Source organism: Hyla sarda, chromosome 5 (genome assembly GCF_029499605.1).
Source record: "Hyla sarda isolate aHylSar1 chromosome 5, aHylSar1.hap1, whole genome shotgun sequence".
Classification (NCBI taxonomy): Eukaryota; Metazoa; Chordata; class Amphibia; order Anura; family Hylidae; genus Hyla; species Hyla sarda.
The window spans coordinates 254,216,023-254,234,442 of NC_079193.1; the positions used below are offsets into that span (position 1 = coordinate 254,216,023).

The 18,420-nt window shown below is 43.4% G+C and overlaps 1 protein-coding gene and 1 non-coding gene across 4 annotated transcripts in view; both read right to left on the reverse strand.

Moving 5' to 3' along the window:
- RNMT (RNA guanine-7 methyltransferase) overlaps positions 1-18,420 on the reverse strand; it is a 68,481-nt gene that overhangs the window by 40,472 nt on the left and 9,589 nt on the right. For all 3 annotated transcript variants that reach the window (XM_056521498.1, XM_056521497.1, XM_056521496.1), the window contains exons 4-6: positions 14,560-14,695; positions 6,985-7,110; positions 1,081-1,193 (exon numbers count right to left, since the gene is read on the reverse strand). In XM_056521498.1, the coding sequence (XP_056377473.1) occupies positions 1,081-1,193; positions 6,985-7,110; positions 14,560-14,695 (375 nt within the window). The remainder of the gene's footprint in view (positions 1-1,080; positions 1,194-6,984; positions 7,111-14,559; positions 14,696-18,420) is intronic.
- On the reverse strand, positions 4,956-5,146 carry LOC130275219 (U2 spliceosomal RNA). Its single transcript, XR_008844708.1, has one exon. It is a non-coding gene; the product is annotated as a U2 spliceosomal RNA (small nuclear RNA).

The following is an 18,420-nucleotide window of genomic DNA, read 5'->3' on the forward strand; positions in this document are numbered from 1 at the left end:
GGGAACTGTTCAAGTCAGATAGCACCTCGAACAGGTGCGATTCGGTGGTTACTTGTACACCTCCCCCTCACGTCTACCTGATCTGCACAACTTTTTTAACTATACTTAAGAATACATTTTTAACTTCTTAAGTAATGGTAAGTGCTCCCCTATTTTTGCTTTTTAACACGAAATACAATTGTTACCCTGGACGCATTCACCTCCATTACAATTGATATACTTGTGAGATTCTACCTCCTATGGGATTGGGATCATTTAGTGCAATATTTTGTTTCTCTCTCTGTTTTATTAAAATTACAATGTTGCCAGGTATTGTATTTCTATGCAATCAGTTTAACACTGATATCAAAGTAGAGTGCCTCTTTAAAGGACTTGTCCCACCAGAAGTATTAGACTTTTTTTTTTGTATGTATACCATGTATTACTAAATTACTAGATGAATCTTTGTATCAAGGCACTGTTTTCTTTAGCTTTACTATAATAGCTTTACTATGTTCAAGGTAGACACATACGTTCAGTCTTGCTTCTCTCCCTTCCCCATTAGGTTTGAGGAGCAGTTCCTGGTTCGCCCAACTGGCAGAAAAGTGCCTCTATGCTGAGGTTGCTAATGATTTCAAGGGCATTAAATGACTGCCATCTGAATGGTTTACAATGCCCGTCACTAACCATAAGTGCAGGCTGCTGATACCAGCCTCCATCCGCCTTGTATGGAACGGGATTAGCTCCTGAGCCTGCTACATACATCATGATGTGTCCAATGATGTGCATGCAGACGATAAATTATACACTAAAATTTATAAATAAAAAAAATATATGGCTCTATAGACAAGAAAAAAAAATTGTAATAGTAAAAACTAGTAATAGATTTGCCTCCCAACGCCTCTATATAATGCTTATGCATAAAATGAATTAAGCTAGTGAACAGGTATGCTCATTTCTCCTGACCAATCATGGTCTTCATTTCATTTGTATTACAAAAAAATATTTTACGATAACACTTGGGTACCTAAAGTCATTATCTATTTGAATGTAATGTTATTTTATTTACTGGCCCTCCTACACAATGAAAACAAGATGTACCTTTGTAGAATCTGCAGTCACAAACTCTGCTTCAAAAATATGTTCTCTGTGGTTCCGTGCTTTCATATCAGAATACCGCTGTTCACACTGTTGGACAGAAACTTCCGCTATATCTGTAAGAATTATAAAAAATAAATATATCTAAAATTAATTACCATGAACCATGGCAGAGAGGACAGTGGTGTATGGGGCAGACAATCTATAGCTGGTCTGCTTCTATACTTAATTAGCGGCAGAAGTGATTAGGTCTTTGAACAATACCAGCTGCTGGGTGCGGAGAGCTGTGAAAACGGATCTTTACATAAGGAATATACTCTGTGGGCTACCATAAACAATGAAGTCTTTTCATACAAAAATCAAATGCTGGGAAATGTGCTCTATCTATTCTCCACCAAATATAAGAGCTATACAACAGTTTCTAATAAATAAAGGTACAAAAGGAACTCAAATCTGAAAAGTCTCAAATATCCAAAGTAATTACAAGTAAAAAGCATAATTATGGCAGCTTGTGAAACAACTGACTTAGCTGAACAAAGGCTTCAACAGCGAATAGCAATTCACTTTTTTATATCAAATGAGTAATATCAGAAAGGATATATAAAGTGTGTTTTGTACTTCCATTCATTACCACATACTGCAATATTTTCAATATACAAAAGCTCTTCCTGCACCATTGCAAAGAAAACCATATTAAAGGGTACGTTCACACGTGTGCAGGATTTGAGGCACAGGCTTTGATGCACAGGATTTGATGCACAGGATTTTCTGCTGCAGATTTCAATGTAAACTAAATGACTGAGCACAGATTCTAATCTGCAGTTACAAATCCTGCGCATCAAATCTGAGCAGGATCCTGTATGTATGAACGTACCCTAAAACTACAATGCCACATAACTGGCAGGGAGACTCAACCAGTCATCGCGTGCACTTTAGCAGTTACACATGATTTGTAACACTGAGAAACCAGTGCATGACATTGGGAGAACACAAAGCCGATCTAGCGGCACCTCTCTACAGTACTACAAGTATTATACTGCTATATTTGTTTCAGAACAACCTGCTCCTCAGGAAATCAAATGGGGCTTCACAATGGCTCAGTATGTAGCACTGTGGTCTTGTGATGCAGGGATCCTGGACTGAAATTACACTAAGGACAACATATGTATAGTGTGTCTAAGTTCTCTTCTGGGTTCTCTGGTATTCTCCCACACTCTAAACACATACTGGCTAGTAAAAGTGGTTATCAAAGAATAAATAAATAAAAAATTGTTTGACTTCTTTAAAAAAAAAAAAAAAAAAAAAAAAAAAAAAAAACAGCACCACATCTGTACTGCGGTTACGTGTCATATTACAACTCGGCTCCATTCAGTTTAATGGAATTGAAATACAATACCACAAACAACCTGAGGACAAGGGTGGTGCTGTTTTTCTTTAGAGAGAAAATGAAAAGCTGTGCACCCGCACTTAACCAAACCACAAAAGGAGAAAACGTCAGGTCATCAAAAGTAAGAACAGGCAACAAACAACCTGACCAGCTAACCGCAAATGGGTGGGTGCTGTGTCCCCCAATGAAGGCTACAAGAAAGATTTTACTGCGAGAACAAAATAAAAATAAATGTCCTTTTTGCGGTCGCCTTATTGGACACAGACCATGGGACGTCTCAAAGCAGTCCCTGGGGTGGGAAAACCAACTGCCAGAGAAGGAAAGGTCAGGCCAGAGACTGAGCCATAACCATTCGCCCAAGAAAGTGGATGAAGCTCAGAGGAAACCAGAATCCAGCAACCAACCACCCGGAAGCCCCCGCAAAACATGAGGGGTGAGCAAAGACCCAAAAGTAGGGAACTGGGGCCCAACAGCCGACCAAAAGGATCAAAAAAGGTTGCCCTGTAGGCCTGCTGGGCCGAACCCGTCCTGGCAGGAGAGCAGAAAACACCTCTGAGGAAAAGACAAAAGAAGCAGGACCACCGAGGCCTGGCCAAAATGCAGAAGCGAGAGATAAAAGAACCCCTAATGCACAAATTCATCCAAGCAAGGCAAAATGGCAAGGAAACACCACTCCCAGAAGAAAAACACACCTTAGAAGCTTGAAGGGATAGCCCTGATGCAAGTCCAACCACAACCATAGGACAGAGGCTGAGGAGAGAGAACGAAAAAAAAAAAAAAAAGAATACAGCTGAGCACGCCCAAGCAAGAAGGCAAGACTCAGAAGGTGGATAACAGAGCCGCTAGAATGGGACGAAGAGAGAAATAAAGCATAACTCTAGTACAGTCCCGAGTGCACAAAGAAACCGGGCAGGAAGGAGGCTAGGGCAAGGTGCACATGCCGACCACCTGAACCGAGAGGCCCCGACTCAATCCACAGTCCCAAGACCACCCTACGAAAAGCCGGGTGGAAAAGAGAACCACAAGCGTATGCCGCATAGCCAAGAGAGCGCAAGATCGTGCGACAAGGGACTATGCCCGAAGACACGCAAATTGGCCAGAATGGGCAACCAAGATGACCAGCAAGCCCTATACTCAGAGCCCCTCCTACACCGGAGGGAGAAGAAGAAATACAAACAGGCCGGAGAGGAAAGCAGAGCCATCAGGAACACCAGAGCCCCCCATCCAGAGCAACAGAGAATACCAGATCCAGGAAGAACTGGAGGGACCCTGTAGTCCTAAACTAGGAGAGGCAGAGACCTCTACTTGGAGGGAACACTCCAGCTGACGAGCACCTAGGCCTGGGCAGGACATGGAGCAGCGAACAAAGACCGCTTCCCCCAGGGAAAAGACAGAAAAGCGGGACCAGAACCCTGCCAAGGCCAGAGACAAGAACCCCCGGAAGGGTAAAAGCAACAGTAAAACCACCCCGGAGAATGAGACATGGGGAGGCCACCTGGAAGAGACCCCAAGAAGGGCCTGCAAGGCAGGAAACAGAGGGAGAGGGACCTGAACGAACCAGGGCTGCCAGGGAAGAATAAATTAACCTAGGGGGAAAATATCATCCAAGATAAAAAGGCACTGCTACACCCTCAAGGGTGGATGCCACCACCATCAAGCACCCAAGGAATGCACAGGGTCATCAACTGGTCCCCTCGCACTAGAAGCCCATACCACTTCAACTCAATGTAACATCACCCATGTAAGCGGATGTACCCGCAGAGACACAATGTTTGGTTTTCTCCCACCAGTAGCGAGGGTCTGGAATTCAGCTACAGATGTGGCGTAGCGCGCACCCATGGATGGAAAATTGGATGCATGATGGAACACCCTCCCGGCAACACCCATGCCGTGATGCACCAGGGCTTCAGCCGTGAGCGTTGCAGACATCACGTCCTCCATGGGCATCTCAGAGGTCCAAGAACAACAGGCAACTCTGACATAGCAGGGTACCAGAGCCGCAGACGTCACAACCTCCATGGATGGAGTAGAGGGTCCATGTTACACCCCTTCGGTCACTTCACACAGGAAGTGTGGCACCGCGACTGCAGAAGCGGATGCAGCGGACTCTGTAAGGGTAGTAGGTGGTGAAGGGAACAGGCAGACTGATGCCAGGCTGAATGTTACTCCCTGAGTGAGGGTAAGGGCAGTGTGGCGAGCAATGCTGGTTACTATACAATAGAAAAGCTTGCACTGAACAAAAAGTTCCATAATAAATAATAACATGAAAAATCTGTATATAAGTAGACAACGCTGGTTACTGTCCCGAAGACTGAACCTCTGGCAAAACTGCATAGCTCAGCGAATGTGACCAATTTGCAAGGAAAGCAAAGGAACATTGGCTAAAAGCACCTTGTGCGGACACTAGGTCTGCAGCATATGTGAGCATAATGGTACAATGCACAAGGGCTTGTGTTGCAATACTCTGACCAAAACCTAAGCATTCCAAAATGTGGGATGCACCGAACTAGCAGAACTGCCCTATCAGTCAAACACCTGGGGCTACGGAAGCAAGCTTCAAAATTGCCCACCCCGTTCTGAAAAATCCAATCAATATATGGTTCTCGAATAGGGGACGTATAGGATAGTAACTGATCAGAACAGATACTACACCTGATCTTAGCCAACAGGCCGAAAATCGACAAGAATGCCTTAAAGGCATACTAGGAAGGCAGGGGACCTGGGGGAAAAAACTCCAAACTGCAAAACAGACTGGAGCCATAGGAAGGGCCAAAGAAAAAAAAACTATGTAGCTGTAATAACCCCTTTAGACCACTAGAAGGGAGCCTTACACTCAGCAAGAAAACAGTGCTGACAACAATGCAGTATTCAGCCACTGGAGGATGCAGAGCGCCCGTGAGAAGCTGTGTAACTTTCCCCCAGAAGAAAAGGCACGCCATAAAAAATGCCCCTGATGCCACCAAAAGCCGCCCCCACGGACGGGGAAATGGCCACATGAATGGAGCGCCGGCCGCCTGGAAAAATGGAGGCATGCTAGAAACCGCGCCTCTCCCCAGCAGCCGCATCAGAGACCAGGCTGGGGACGGTTGTATGCTACAGCCGGTCTCGTCCCCACTGCTGCACTGCCCAGCCACGTGGGAGCGAAGACCCTCTGCTATAGAGGGTCCAGTCCTCAAGGTAAAAACACACGGCAAGCTCACTGAGCCTGGCCTCAATATGGTCCTGCAGGTGCGGCAGGAGCGGGGGGAGGGGGTTGTTGGGGAGTAATTGTAGATAACCGCCCCCTGGCGTATACAACTAGTCTGCCAAGATCACGGCAGCCAAACGGGGAGCGGGGACCCGCTGCCCTAGAGAGTCTACAGTCAGCACATAAGAAACACGCTGCTAGGACAATGAGCCTGGCCGCAAAACAAGTGCAGCAAGGGTTAGATTAACAGACAATCAGATTGTCGCCGTCACATGCCGCCAGAGGCCATGAGGGGACCAGCACAGCCACATGTAATGGCGGATAAGGAGCTGTGCACTATAAGAAGGGGGGCCCCTGGGAGGAGCACAAGGGAGAGAGGGGGAGGATAGGATGAAGTTCATACTCACCCACGGACTCCATCTTCCAATACTCACCCAGATGTCTTCAGTCAGCTAAGGCCGCGATGCATCACGCCAAACTGCCATAGCGAAGCGGCCAGAGGCAAATGGGGGACCCAGACCCAGGGTGCTACCGCCAGGTGCTGACCATTGGTGAAAAGGGGTTGACAGTGCCCCTTTGTCGCATGTTGGCGATTAGGTAGCACCATGCTCCTGCCGCCCAACCTAGAAAAATAAAGGGGAAAAAAAAAAAAAAAAAAAACTAACTAGACATCCCTAGCTAGAAAATAACAAACAGAAAAGACCAGGTCTGGAGAGAGCTCCAGGTCTATCTGCCTCCTACTGACACTAAGCTAAAACTGATTAGCTCTGTGCCTATGGGCAGGTATATCCTGCTGGGAGGAGCCGACTTTTTTGCCTGGTGTCAGCCTCCTAGGGGACAGCAGCATATACCCATGGTCTGTGTCCCCCAATAAGGCGACCGAAAAACATATGTTTTAACACCTTCCAGTCTATTGTTGTCTGAAAAAAAGCACTTCAGGTTTTACCTATATCATGCACACTCACTATAACTTTTTACAGCACTATTTGTATTGTTCCAGCAGAGTTGTATCAATAAGTTTCACTGCAGTAACTTGATCATGTGAGCACCAGTCTGACTCTCCATACCTTTCCGTGCTTAAAGTGTATCTGTGACAAAACAGACAATGGACGTAAATGTATGTCCTGGTGCCCTGGTACTTAACGCATCAGGATATACATTTAGTCATCGCACCCTCCACCTGTGCCCATTTTGTGGATGGGATTATCGTACAGTCAAAAAACAAGGTTTTAGGAAGCATATTAGGAAGTTGAACACATTAAAATCCAAACATTTCATAGGATTATAGATGAAAACTGGATTCAAATAAATAAAATGCAACAGTACATCATACCTGTACACACAAGTTTATCTATCCTGCCTTTCTTCCACTTTAGCAGATCTCCACCTTTTCCACAACCCAGATCAAGCACTGTAACATTTCGATGATTCTTCCGCCGTAATCTATCCAAAAACTCCCCTAAAGAACAAAAGATAGATGTATATAGTAGTTAACAGTCAATTTTTTCACAAAAATGCCATCCATTTCTATGGAGAATTGCCTAAGCTACACATATGGCCTGCTTCATACATATCCTTTTAGCTATGACCATAATATAAAGAACAAGCAGACAGATGACCACCAGTCTAACAATGTTCATTATCTATACTATGGAATGGTGAACAACGTTAGTTGCAATTTTTCTTTTTAGACATAAAATGTATAATCATTTTGAAATAAAAAAAATTACGGTATGCAAGTTTCTGACACCAACAAATTGAAATTTTTGAACTTATGTTTACCATCAGTGAATGATCCAGAGGTTGTAATTCTGTGCAAACAAATGGATACAAACTTACCCAGTGCAGACAAGTTTCTGTCATATGTCTGCCTCCTTTACTGAGTGTGCTACACTGATATAGCAAAAAGAAGAGACAGCAATAAATGTAAGGTGTAGGTATGTAATACCCCTTAGATAGTGATAACGCCTATGGAATAAGGTGAACACCCAAATGACTACAAAACCATCAATACAACACTGGAGTCACTTAGAGAATGTTAAAAACAAAGAATGTTATTGGTATACATTAAAACCAAATCAGGAGCAGGAGTGGCGTCATCCTGCTCCTGGGTATTACATGCTGCTACGCGGTTGTTCTTGTTTCATGTTTACAATTGTTAGCATACGGCACTTGTCTGCACTTATATGCACCTACGTTACCATATATGCCATTTTATTGCACTTTGTATTAGTATAGCATGAATAGTACCCATCTTGCATGTCATGCAAGTTGTCCAGTGATGCCGCAATTTTTTGATGTTTTTTTTTTCCTCCTCTCTCTTATATGATTTGGTTTTAATGTATACCAATAAAATTCTTTGTTTTTAACATTCTCTAAGTGACTCCAGTGTTGTATTGTTGGTTTTGTACACTGATATAGGTATAAGAGTCATTCCAATCTTTATAGTTGACAAGTTTTATTTTTTGCTCTTCATATAGCACCAAAATATTCTGCAGTGCTATACATAGATTGTCACCACTCACATCAGGCCGTTTCCAAAGGGACTCAGTCTAAATTCCTATGTGTAGCAAATACTAGGACCAAATTCTTAATAAGCCAATGTTAATTTGTATCTATTTAAAATCTATTCTAGGATTTGCAAACACTCTAAAAACGTGTTTAAATAAAAATAAATCAGTCATTTTGTGTGTGTTTTGCCATAACCCGATATCCCAGACTCAAAGAGCTCGTTTTACTAAGGTACACATTGCCTGATGAAGTGCCCTTTACGGGCAAGAAACGCGTTTAGGTTGTTTTGAAACAAAACCTTATGAAGTGAATTCCAGCAATACGGATCTTTCTTCTACTGCACTGCGCCTGACGAGGATCCGGTTGTCTAATTGCCATTTTTTGCTGCTAGTTTTGCAATTGGCACACAACTGTTAAGGGAATGCAAGAAGAGCAACAAACTATTTTCATATGGCAGCGCACTACTTTACTTTGCTGCCAGCATCAGTCAGCTTTTTACCTGTCCAATACTGTCCCTCACTTGCTAAATAGCAGCCCACCATTACACTGTACAGGGCTTGGCATGCTCAATGAGCAATATATCTAAGCTTCTTCAGTGTAAACAGATTATCTCTGACAACTACCCCTGCCCCATGATATATATGCGATTGATGATGCTGCATACATATAGGCTGTCTCATTTAACAGTGAATACATGCCCAAATGTTTGCATTATCAGAGGGAAAAATTGTAGTTATTGATGTAAGAATTCACAATCGGAAGGTAAAATTATAAATGTTAAATTCATATTAACCAAGAAAAAAAAAAAAGGAAGTAATGATAGGAAAATAACACTACTGATAGGGATTTCTTATGAAATCCATACTTTTTGGGGGGTTGTTAGAGAATTTTAGTGCATTGCCTGTGCACCAAAATTGTCTCTTACATGCACAAGAAATGCAAATGAAACCCACAGACTCAACACTTTTGTTAAAGAAAAGGGAACGTGTCCTCACTTATGTTTACAAAACCATCAGATTCATCGTTTGAACCCTACAAAAAGTGCTGGTCCAGAATCCACAAAGAATTCCTGATCGGAAATTATTGCAAAATGTAGGGAAATTAGCATTGTACTTTCCAATAGTTTCTGGGGTTTTTTTTTTGGGGGGGGGGGGGGGGTCATCAGGGTTTTATTTTTTTGAGGGGTGTGGGGGAATTTAAAAAAATATGTCTTCATTTTCAGCAGCTTACAGACTGATATGGCCAAAATGTGAAATTAACTTAGCAAAAAAACGCAGTTTGACAAGTATTGCAGTCAGTGTGCCAAGCACATTTTATTCACTCCTGAAGAACACTGTGACCTAAGAAAAATGGACTTTTAGGACTGACTCATTATGTGCTTAGGAAAAACTATTGCCTTTTAATATTTTCCAGGTAACATTAGATTGGCCTCACACTTCACATAAGGAAAAGCGTAACATGTGAGTGTGGAAAGAGCAGCTAAGAAGTGAATTTTTCTCTGTAAAATGTATATACAGTAGGCATTCAGGGTTGTGGAATTCCTATTGCCTGATGCCCGGGACAGTCAGTGAAGGGCAGGTGAATTTTTACGGCCCTTAGTCCTGCTTCAGGCAAGCAGGGCCGGACCTGACAAGCACGGTGGAGGTCATCAGTCTATATGGAGAACGCTCCCTGGTGGGCTAGTGGGGTGAATCGCCCGCTGCCCCAAACCTCCCGCAGCATGATCGCTGTTGATTGATGGGGGGGGGGGGGGGGCGATCCACTATAGAGGTAGCCGGAGGGCTTACCTCTGCTTCCCTGGAGTCTGTGGCTCTGTCATTGATAGAGCCTAGTCCTGCCAGGCTCTATCAATGGATCGCAGAGCACACAGATCAATGGAGTTCAATAGAACTTTTGATCTGTATGAGAAATCTAATGATTTCTCCTAAAAGTCTACCGTAATTTAGTGTAAAAAAAAAAAAAAAGTTTTAATAAAAGTTTAAAAGACACACATTAACCCCTTCCATGTTAAAAGTTCAAATCACCCCCTTTTCCTATATAAAAACATAAAACATATTTAGTATCGCTGCGTGCATAATTGTACGAAGTCTTAAAAGATAACATTATGAATTCCATATGGTAAATTACTTAAATGTAAAAAAAATACCAAACCACAGAATTGCAATTTTTATAATATCCCAGAGAAGTTAAAAAGCGATTAAAAAATCAGATCAATACCAAAATGGTACTGAAAAAAACTGATGATGTTGCAAAAAATGAGCCCTCATACAGCCTGGAATGCGATAAAAAAAATTTTTTTTAAAAAGCTACGGGGGTCAAAAAATGGCAATTAAAAAAAATTGGAAAAAGTTCTGATTTTTTTTATTTGTAAAACATGACGGAAAGTATACAAATCTGGTATTGCTGTAATCAGGCGACCTAAAGTATCAAAACAACATGTTAGCTCATCCACAAGGTAAATGGTGTAGAAAAGAAAACCACCAAAATGATCTTGTACTATTTCAATTTCACTTCACCGATATATATTATATATATTTATTTTTTGGTTCGGAGAATATGTTATTGAAAAATGAAAAGGTATTATTATAGTAGGTAGTTATGGCTATTATAGGGCGAGGAGGAAGAAAGTGTAAAAGCGAAAATTTGTCCGGACAAGTGGATTGTCATGAGGGACAAGTAGATTTTGCTCCGTTTTAGTCCCATGGACCAGTACCGTATATACTCAAGTATAAGCAGAGTTTTTCAGCACGATTTTTCGTGCTGAAAACACCCCCCTTGGCTTATACTCGAGTGAACTCTCCGCCCTCAGTGGTCTTCAACCTGCGTACCTCCAGATGTTTCAAAACTACAACTCCCAGCAAGCCCGGGATGCCATCGGCTGTCCAGGCTTGCTGGGAGTTGTAGTTTTGAAACCTCTGAAGGTCCGCAGGTTGAAGACCACTGCGGCCTTCGACATCATCCAGCCCCCCCCTCTCGCCCCCTTTAGTTCTGTACTCACCTCCGCTCGGCAAGACGTTAGGGTGCGCTGGTCCGGTGCTGCAGGACTGTCCGGTGGGGAGGTCGTCCGATGGGATAGTGGTTCCAGGCTGCCATCTTCACCGCGCTTCGGGCCCGGCCCCGGAATAGTCACGTTGCCTTGACGACGACGCAGAGGGACGTTCATTACCAACGTCCCTCTGTGTCGTCGTCAAGGCAACGCCTCTATTCCGGGCCCGAAGCGCTGAGAAGAGGCCCCCCGGTGAAGATGGCAGCCCAGAACCACTATCCCACCGGACAGTCCTGCAGCACCGGACCAGCGCACCCTAACGTCCCGCCGAGCGGAGGGGAGTACAAAACTAAAGGGGGTGAGGAGGGCTGGATGATGTCGAAGACCGCAGTGGTCTTCAACCTGCGGACCTCCAGAGGTTTCAAAACTACAACTCCCAGCAAGCCCGAACAGCCGATGGCTGCCCAAGCATGATGGGAGTTGTAGTTTTGAAACATCTGGAGGTCCGCAGGTTGAAGACCACTGTATCAGACATTGACAAAGGGGATGATGGAGGGGGGGGCGGGGGGATTATGACAAGGGGATGATGACAAGGGGATGATGAAGGGGGGTGGGGATGATGACAATGGGATGATGAAGGGGGGAGGGGATGATGACAAGGGGATGATGAAGGTGGGGTGTGGGATGATGACAAGGGGATGATGAAGGGGGGGGTGTGGGATGATGACAAGGGGATGATGAAGGGGGGGTGTGGGATGATGACAAGGGGATGATGACAGGCGGTGATGATGAAGGGGTGATGATGACAGGGTGATGATGATGAGGGTGTTAATGACGGGGGTCTGGATGATGACAGGGGGTATGATGTATTTCCCACCCTAGGCTTATACTCGAGTCAATAAGTTTTCCTGGGATTTTGGGGTGAAATTAGGGGCCTCGGCTTATACTCGAGTATATACACGGTAGTCTTTTGTTTTTTTTTTTTAAATAAAATTTCCACACCCCTGCATGCATCCATATTAAATGTCCATATTGTACATGCAATACTAAAGAGCAGATAAAAAGCCATCAACACTAAGTTATCCTGGCTTTTTGGTTGCATAGTAGGATTCAACAACTTTGCTATTACATACCCCACCAGGCCTTCTACTGCAAACCTAGTACAGCTAGCATACTGAAGATAAATTACACCAAGGGGGAGATTTACCAAGACTGCACCAAGCAAAAAGAAGTTGCACTGCTCCACCTGGCAAGAAGTTGTGAGTTTTTTTTTACCAGAATTTGCAGCTTACAGTTGGGTCTGCACCCTGCTGACCCAGGCATAATCTCTCTGTGCCAAATTGGCTACAATGTATACCTGCTCAGAGCTGGCTTAGACTTCTGCGGCAACTTGCATGCGCCTCTCAAACCTGGCATGCACGAGAGGGGCAGCACTTCACTTAGAAACCATCATACTAAGATTGCAGACCAAGGTAGGTTTTCTAGGCCTCCAGCAGCAATGTTCAAGGAGTACTCCGGTGGAAACATTATTTTTTATTTTTTTTTTATTGGTGCCAGAAAGTTAAACAGATTTGTAAATTACTTCTTTTAAAAAAAATTCCTTCCAGTACTTATTAGCTGCTGAATATTAGAGGAAACTTTTCTTTTTGGAACACAGAGCTCTCTGCTGACATCATGACCGAAATGCTCTCTGCTGACCTCTCTGTACATGTCAGGAACTGTCCAGAGTAGGAGAAAATCCCCATAGAAAACATATGCTGCTCTGGACAGTTCCTAAAATGGACAGAGATGTCAGCAGAGAGCACTGTGTTCCAAAAAGAAAATAATTTCCTCTGTAGTATTCAGCAGCTAAGAAGTACCGGAAGGATTAAGATTTTTTAATAGAAGTAATTTACAAATCTGTTTAACTTTCTGGCACCAGTTGATTTAAAAAAATAAAAAATAAGTATTCCATTGGAGTACCCCTTTAATCACTCAGCACCTCCAGATAACATTGGAAGAGATTTATCAAAACCTGTCCAGAGGAAAAGTTGCTGAGTTGCTCATAGCAACCAATCCGATCACTTCTTTCATTTTTGAAAAGGGCTCTAAAAAAAATTTAAGAAGCAATCTGATTGGTTGCTATGAACAAGTTTTGATAAATCTCCCCCATTGGCCCTCATTTACTATTGCAAACCCGACATGTTTTGTCTGGTTGTGCACCAAATTGACGTATTGTGCCCGAAATTCTGTCTGTGCCAGAATTTAAAAAAACAAACAAAAAACAACTAACTCTACATTTTACTGAGAAAACCTATGGCGTGTTCAACATTTTAACACAAAAACCCAACATATTTACTAAGTTTCCACAGAAAATGTGGTGGATTTCAGCTGAGGAAAACCCTACAGATCAAAGCATGTGTCAAAAAAAGCAAAATGTAGGGAAAAGTGCACAATGTAGGGAAACCTTAGTAAATACTGTGGATAAAAAACTGTAGGGAATTAAAACCCACACTCCACTCAGGGCCAGTGTGTTTTGGGGCAAAAATCTGAGACAAGCAGCGACCACCATCCAGCATTTAACTGCCTAGATGCCACAGTTATTAACAGAGCAGCTAGAGGGCTTCATCAGCTGAGTTTCAATTAAATTAAAGTTTCAACAGACTGTTCCAAACGCTGAAGCCGGGAGCTCATGACATCATAGCCCCGTCCTCTCATGATCTCAAGCCCCACCTCCTCAATGCAATTCTATGGGAGGGGGCGTGACAGCCGTCACGCCCACTCTCATAGACTTATTGAGGGTCCGGGGCGTGACGACATGAGGGGCGGGGCAATGACGTCACGAGCTCCCGGCGCCGGCTCCAGCGTTTGGAACAATGTGTTCCAAACGCTGAGCTGCGGAGTACCCCTTTAACTGCCAGCACAATGCCATTTATGGAACAGACTAAAATCAGCCCACTGCATACTCCTGGACCCAACATTTACACACAGTGGGGGAGAATTATCAAAACCTGTGCAAAGAAAAAGTTGTCCAGTTGCTATTAGCAACCAGATTGCTTCTTTCATTTTCCAGAGACCTTGTTAGAAATGAAAGAAGGAATCTGATTGGTTACTGTGAGCAACTGGTCAACTTTTCCTTTTCATAGGTTTTGATAAATCTCCCCCACTTAGTATGTAAAATGACCGCAAAGGGTTAACACATTATATAAACAAATCAAAAATACACAAACTGTACTGGTTAAGTAATACCTTAGCCAAACAGCAAATTGGATGCATTGTTTTATCTACAGCAGTCAAAATCTGAGAAACCGCAAAGCCTTGTTAGGATATACTACATATACAATGAACGAGAAAGAAAAAAAAAAAAATAATTCCCTGATGAATCCCAACTCAAACAATCATACATATAAAAAAAAGGGCAAAATACCCCACCTATCAGAGCACTTTTCATCCAATTATTGAAGTTTCTTAGATAAAAGATTCGGGACTGGCTGCGTTCCTTTAACCCACTCTCCTGGAGTTCATTGTAGTGTGCAGCAACTGTTGAGGCGTGACCTTCTGATGTACACTGTTCACAGAAATAGAAAAAGAAAGATACAAAAAATGAATAAAAACAAAATGGTTATAGATGAACATCATCACTCTTGCTTAATGACGGTGGCACAATTCAGTCAGTGAAGTGTGTAGTCATCTATATTTTACCTTAGTGATGTAATGTACACTAAACAGATGACAATTAAAGGGTTACTCCATTGTAGAACATCTTATCGCCTATCCACAGTATCTCCGGCTCTCCCATAGACGCTACATTGCTTAGTGCTGTGGTCGAAAGTAATCTGTGCACAAAGAGGAGATCACTCCGTGCAGAGAGCCGTAATACCAGGCACAAGACCTGACACTTCAGATGTTCTGCAACTGAGTATTTAAAGGGGTACTCTGGTGAAAAACTTCAACTGGTGCCAGAAAGTTAGACAGATCTGTAAATTACTTCTATTAAAAAAATCTTAATCCTTCCAGTACTTATTAGCGGCTGTATACTACAGAGGAAATTCTTTTCTTTTTGGATTTCTTTTCTGTCACGACCAGAGTGCACTCTGCTGAGCCCTCTGTCCATGGCAGGAGAAAATCCTCATAGCAAACATATTCTGCTCTGGACAGTTTCTAAAATGGACAGAGGTGTCAGCAGAGAGCACTGTGGTCGTACAAGAAAAGAAATCCAAAAAGAAAATAATTTCCTCTGTAGTATACAGCCGCAAACTAGTACTGGAAGGATTAAGAATTTTGAAAGAAGTAATTCACAAATCTGTTTAACTTTCTGGCACCAATTGATTAAAAAAAAAAAAAAAGTTTTCCACCAGAGTACCCCTTTAAGAAAGTGCACTTACAATGCATTCAGAAAGTCTTTAGACCCTTTCACTTTTTACATTTTATTAAGGCCAGCGGGCTGCTCCAGTGCGCAATTCAGCGCTGGAAGAAGCCAAATCATCAGGGGGACCAGGCACCGGACTGCGGGTACGTATATTAGTCTGAAATCCCGCATCGGTCTCCTCTTCACCCACACTATAACCCAGTGCATCAGGTTTAGTGTGGGTGAACAGATGACAGTTTTCCTTTAAACTAATACTTTGTTGAAGCACCATTTTATTACATCAATTAGTCTTTTGGGGTAGGAGTCTGTTAGATGGCACTTCTTGACAATGACATTTTTGCCCTCTCTTCCTTGCAAAAGCGCTCCAAATCTGTCCGACTGCGATGACATCTCCTGTGCACAGCCATCTTCAGATCATCCAAAGATGTTTAATTAGATTAAGGTCTGGTCCATCCCAAAATGTTATTCTTTTGGTGAAGCCATGCTTGTGTGGATTTAGATGTTTGTTTTGGGTCACTGTTGTACTGAAAGGTAAACTTCATCTTTCTAACAGATGCCTGAAGGTTTTGTGCCAAAATTGCCTGTTATTTGGAGCGGTTTAGAATTCCCTCCACCCTGACTAAGGCTTTGGTTCCAGCTGAAGAATAACAACCACTACCATGCTTCACCGTGGTTATGGTGTTCTGTGGGTGATGCGCAGTGTTTTTTGCACCAAACATACCTTTCAGAATTATGGCCAAAAAGTTCAACATTAGTTTCACCAGACCATAACACAATTTCTCACATGCTTTTTTTTTTTTGGGGGGGGGGGGGGGGGGGGGGTGATTTAAGGTTTGTTTTTGCAGACTTCAGCCAGGTTTATTTTTTATTACTTCTTCCATCTTATCACCCCTATCCCGTAGCCCATTCACATGAATACAGGAGATTGTTGTCACATGTAGCCCACCGAGTGAACTTTGCAGAAAATCCTGCAGTTCCTTTAAAAGGGGTTATCCAACATAAGGTGGCTTTAGTAATTAGGTGTCATACAGTAATGGACATGCTTACCAAGGATCTATGCTTGTGTTGGTGGTAAAAGGCCATGTCCTATGTCTCTCTTCCCCCCCCCCAATCATGCTGCTGGCTTGTTTTTGGAAACTGGCTATTTCCTGTTTCTGTGGCCTCTCAGACTACAATCCCCAGGATCCTTTGTTTCAAGGTGGGAGGTGACTTATTTCCCCTTCATACATCAGTCATCCCACCCACTGCAGCACAGCCATGCTCCCTTTGATCACGACTCCTCCGACACCTGACACACAAGCTGTTGATCTGCATGATGCCTAATGCACGCACATGTGTACCAGTAACGTCACCAGGGGGCTGGCTGCACACACAACAAAGTAGCCAAGCCCCCTTTCAGCAACCTGACTTGTGATTTATAGTCTCAGGCTGCACAGCAAGCTGGGAAAGGTCAGAGAAAGGTCAGAGACAACACTCATTTAGTAGGCTGCAACTTTCAGGGAAAAGAAGATCAGCCATTAAACAGGTAAGTGAAGTATATTAATAACTGGACTAACTTTGCTGCCCCTGTCTCACATTCTAAGAACCAAAAACACCAGAATTCCCCTTTAATCATGCAGTAGGTCTCTTAGAAGCCTCCCTGATAATTTTTTTTTTCTTGTCTTTTCATCAGTTTTGGAGGGACGTTCTGTTCTTGTTAATGTCTGTTGTGCCATATTTTCTCCACTTGATGACAACCGTCTTGACGGTGTTCCATGGTATATCTAGGTAATTTCTGATATTAGCTCACGCGGTGATACAAAATATGTATATAAAAAAAAAAAGTGTGCTTTTTTTTAATTTTTTTTATTTTTTTATTTTTACACTTTTTGGGGGTGAAATAGGGAAAATAGAACAATTTACGTTTTTATTGGGGGAGGGCGTTTTTCAAATTTTTTTTAAATTATTTTTTACTTTTATTTTTAAACTTTAATAGTCCCCGTAGAGGACCATTTATAGCAATCATTTGATTGCTAATACTGTTCAGTGCTATGCATAAAACATAGCACTGATCAGTATTATCGGTCATCTTCTGCTCTGGTCGATCGCAGACCAGAGCAGAAGACCCGTGGAAGGCAGCGGAGGCAGGTGAGGGGACCTCCGTCTGCCACTCTGGATGATCGGCTCGCCGCGGCAGCGCATCTAAGGGGTTAATGGTAGACATCCGCGCGATCGGGGATAGCAGCCAGGGACCCGCAGGTAATGGCAGACATCAGCAGCCGGGACCTGCCGCGCATGACCCGAGCATCGCTCCGATGCTCGTGGTTACGCATAGGACGTAAATGTACGTCCTGGTGCATTAAGTACCAGCTCACCAGGATGCACATTAACGTTCGGCGTCGTTTAGGGGTTAAAAGGATGTGTACACTTTTTATATCCCTGCAAGCAAAATCAACAACCTTAGGCTGTGGAAGTGAACACTCTTGATAAATTATTATTACTTCAATGTAAGGGGTACATGGATACCATCTCACCTACCACCTTCCCACATACTTCCTCCAGTTAAGGGAGGTAAATTCTGTTACAATGTCATCATAATCCATTGTAAAAGCGCTCTCCTACACAACCTAAGTTTGCATCCAACTGTGTGAGCTCCACACAGCGTTGGAGACTACAAGTCAAACCTCACGACCACGGGGCTGGAGTATAGTGACGTCACGACTCCACCCCCGTGTGATGTCACGCCCCGCTCCCTCAATGCAAGTCTATGGGATAGCCATCACGCCCCCTCCGATAGACTTGCATTGAGGGGGCGGGACGTGATGTCACAATACTCCAGCCCGTGGTTGTGAGGCTTCAGCCTCTGATCCTCAAGTGTTGCCTGCAGCTCACACAGGTGGGTGCTGCATGAGAGATTGCAGGGGTCCCCGGCAGCGGGACCCCCA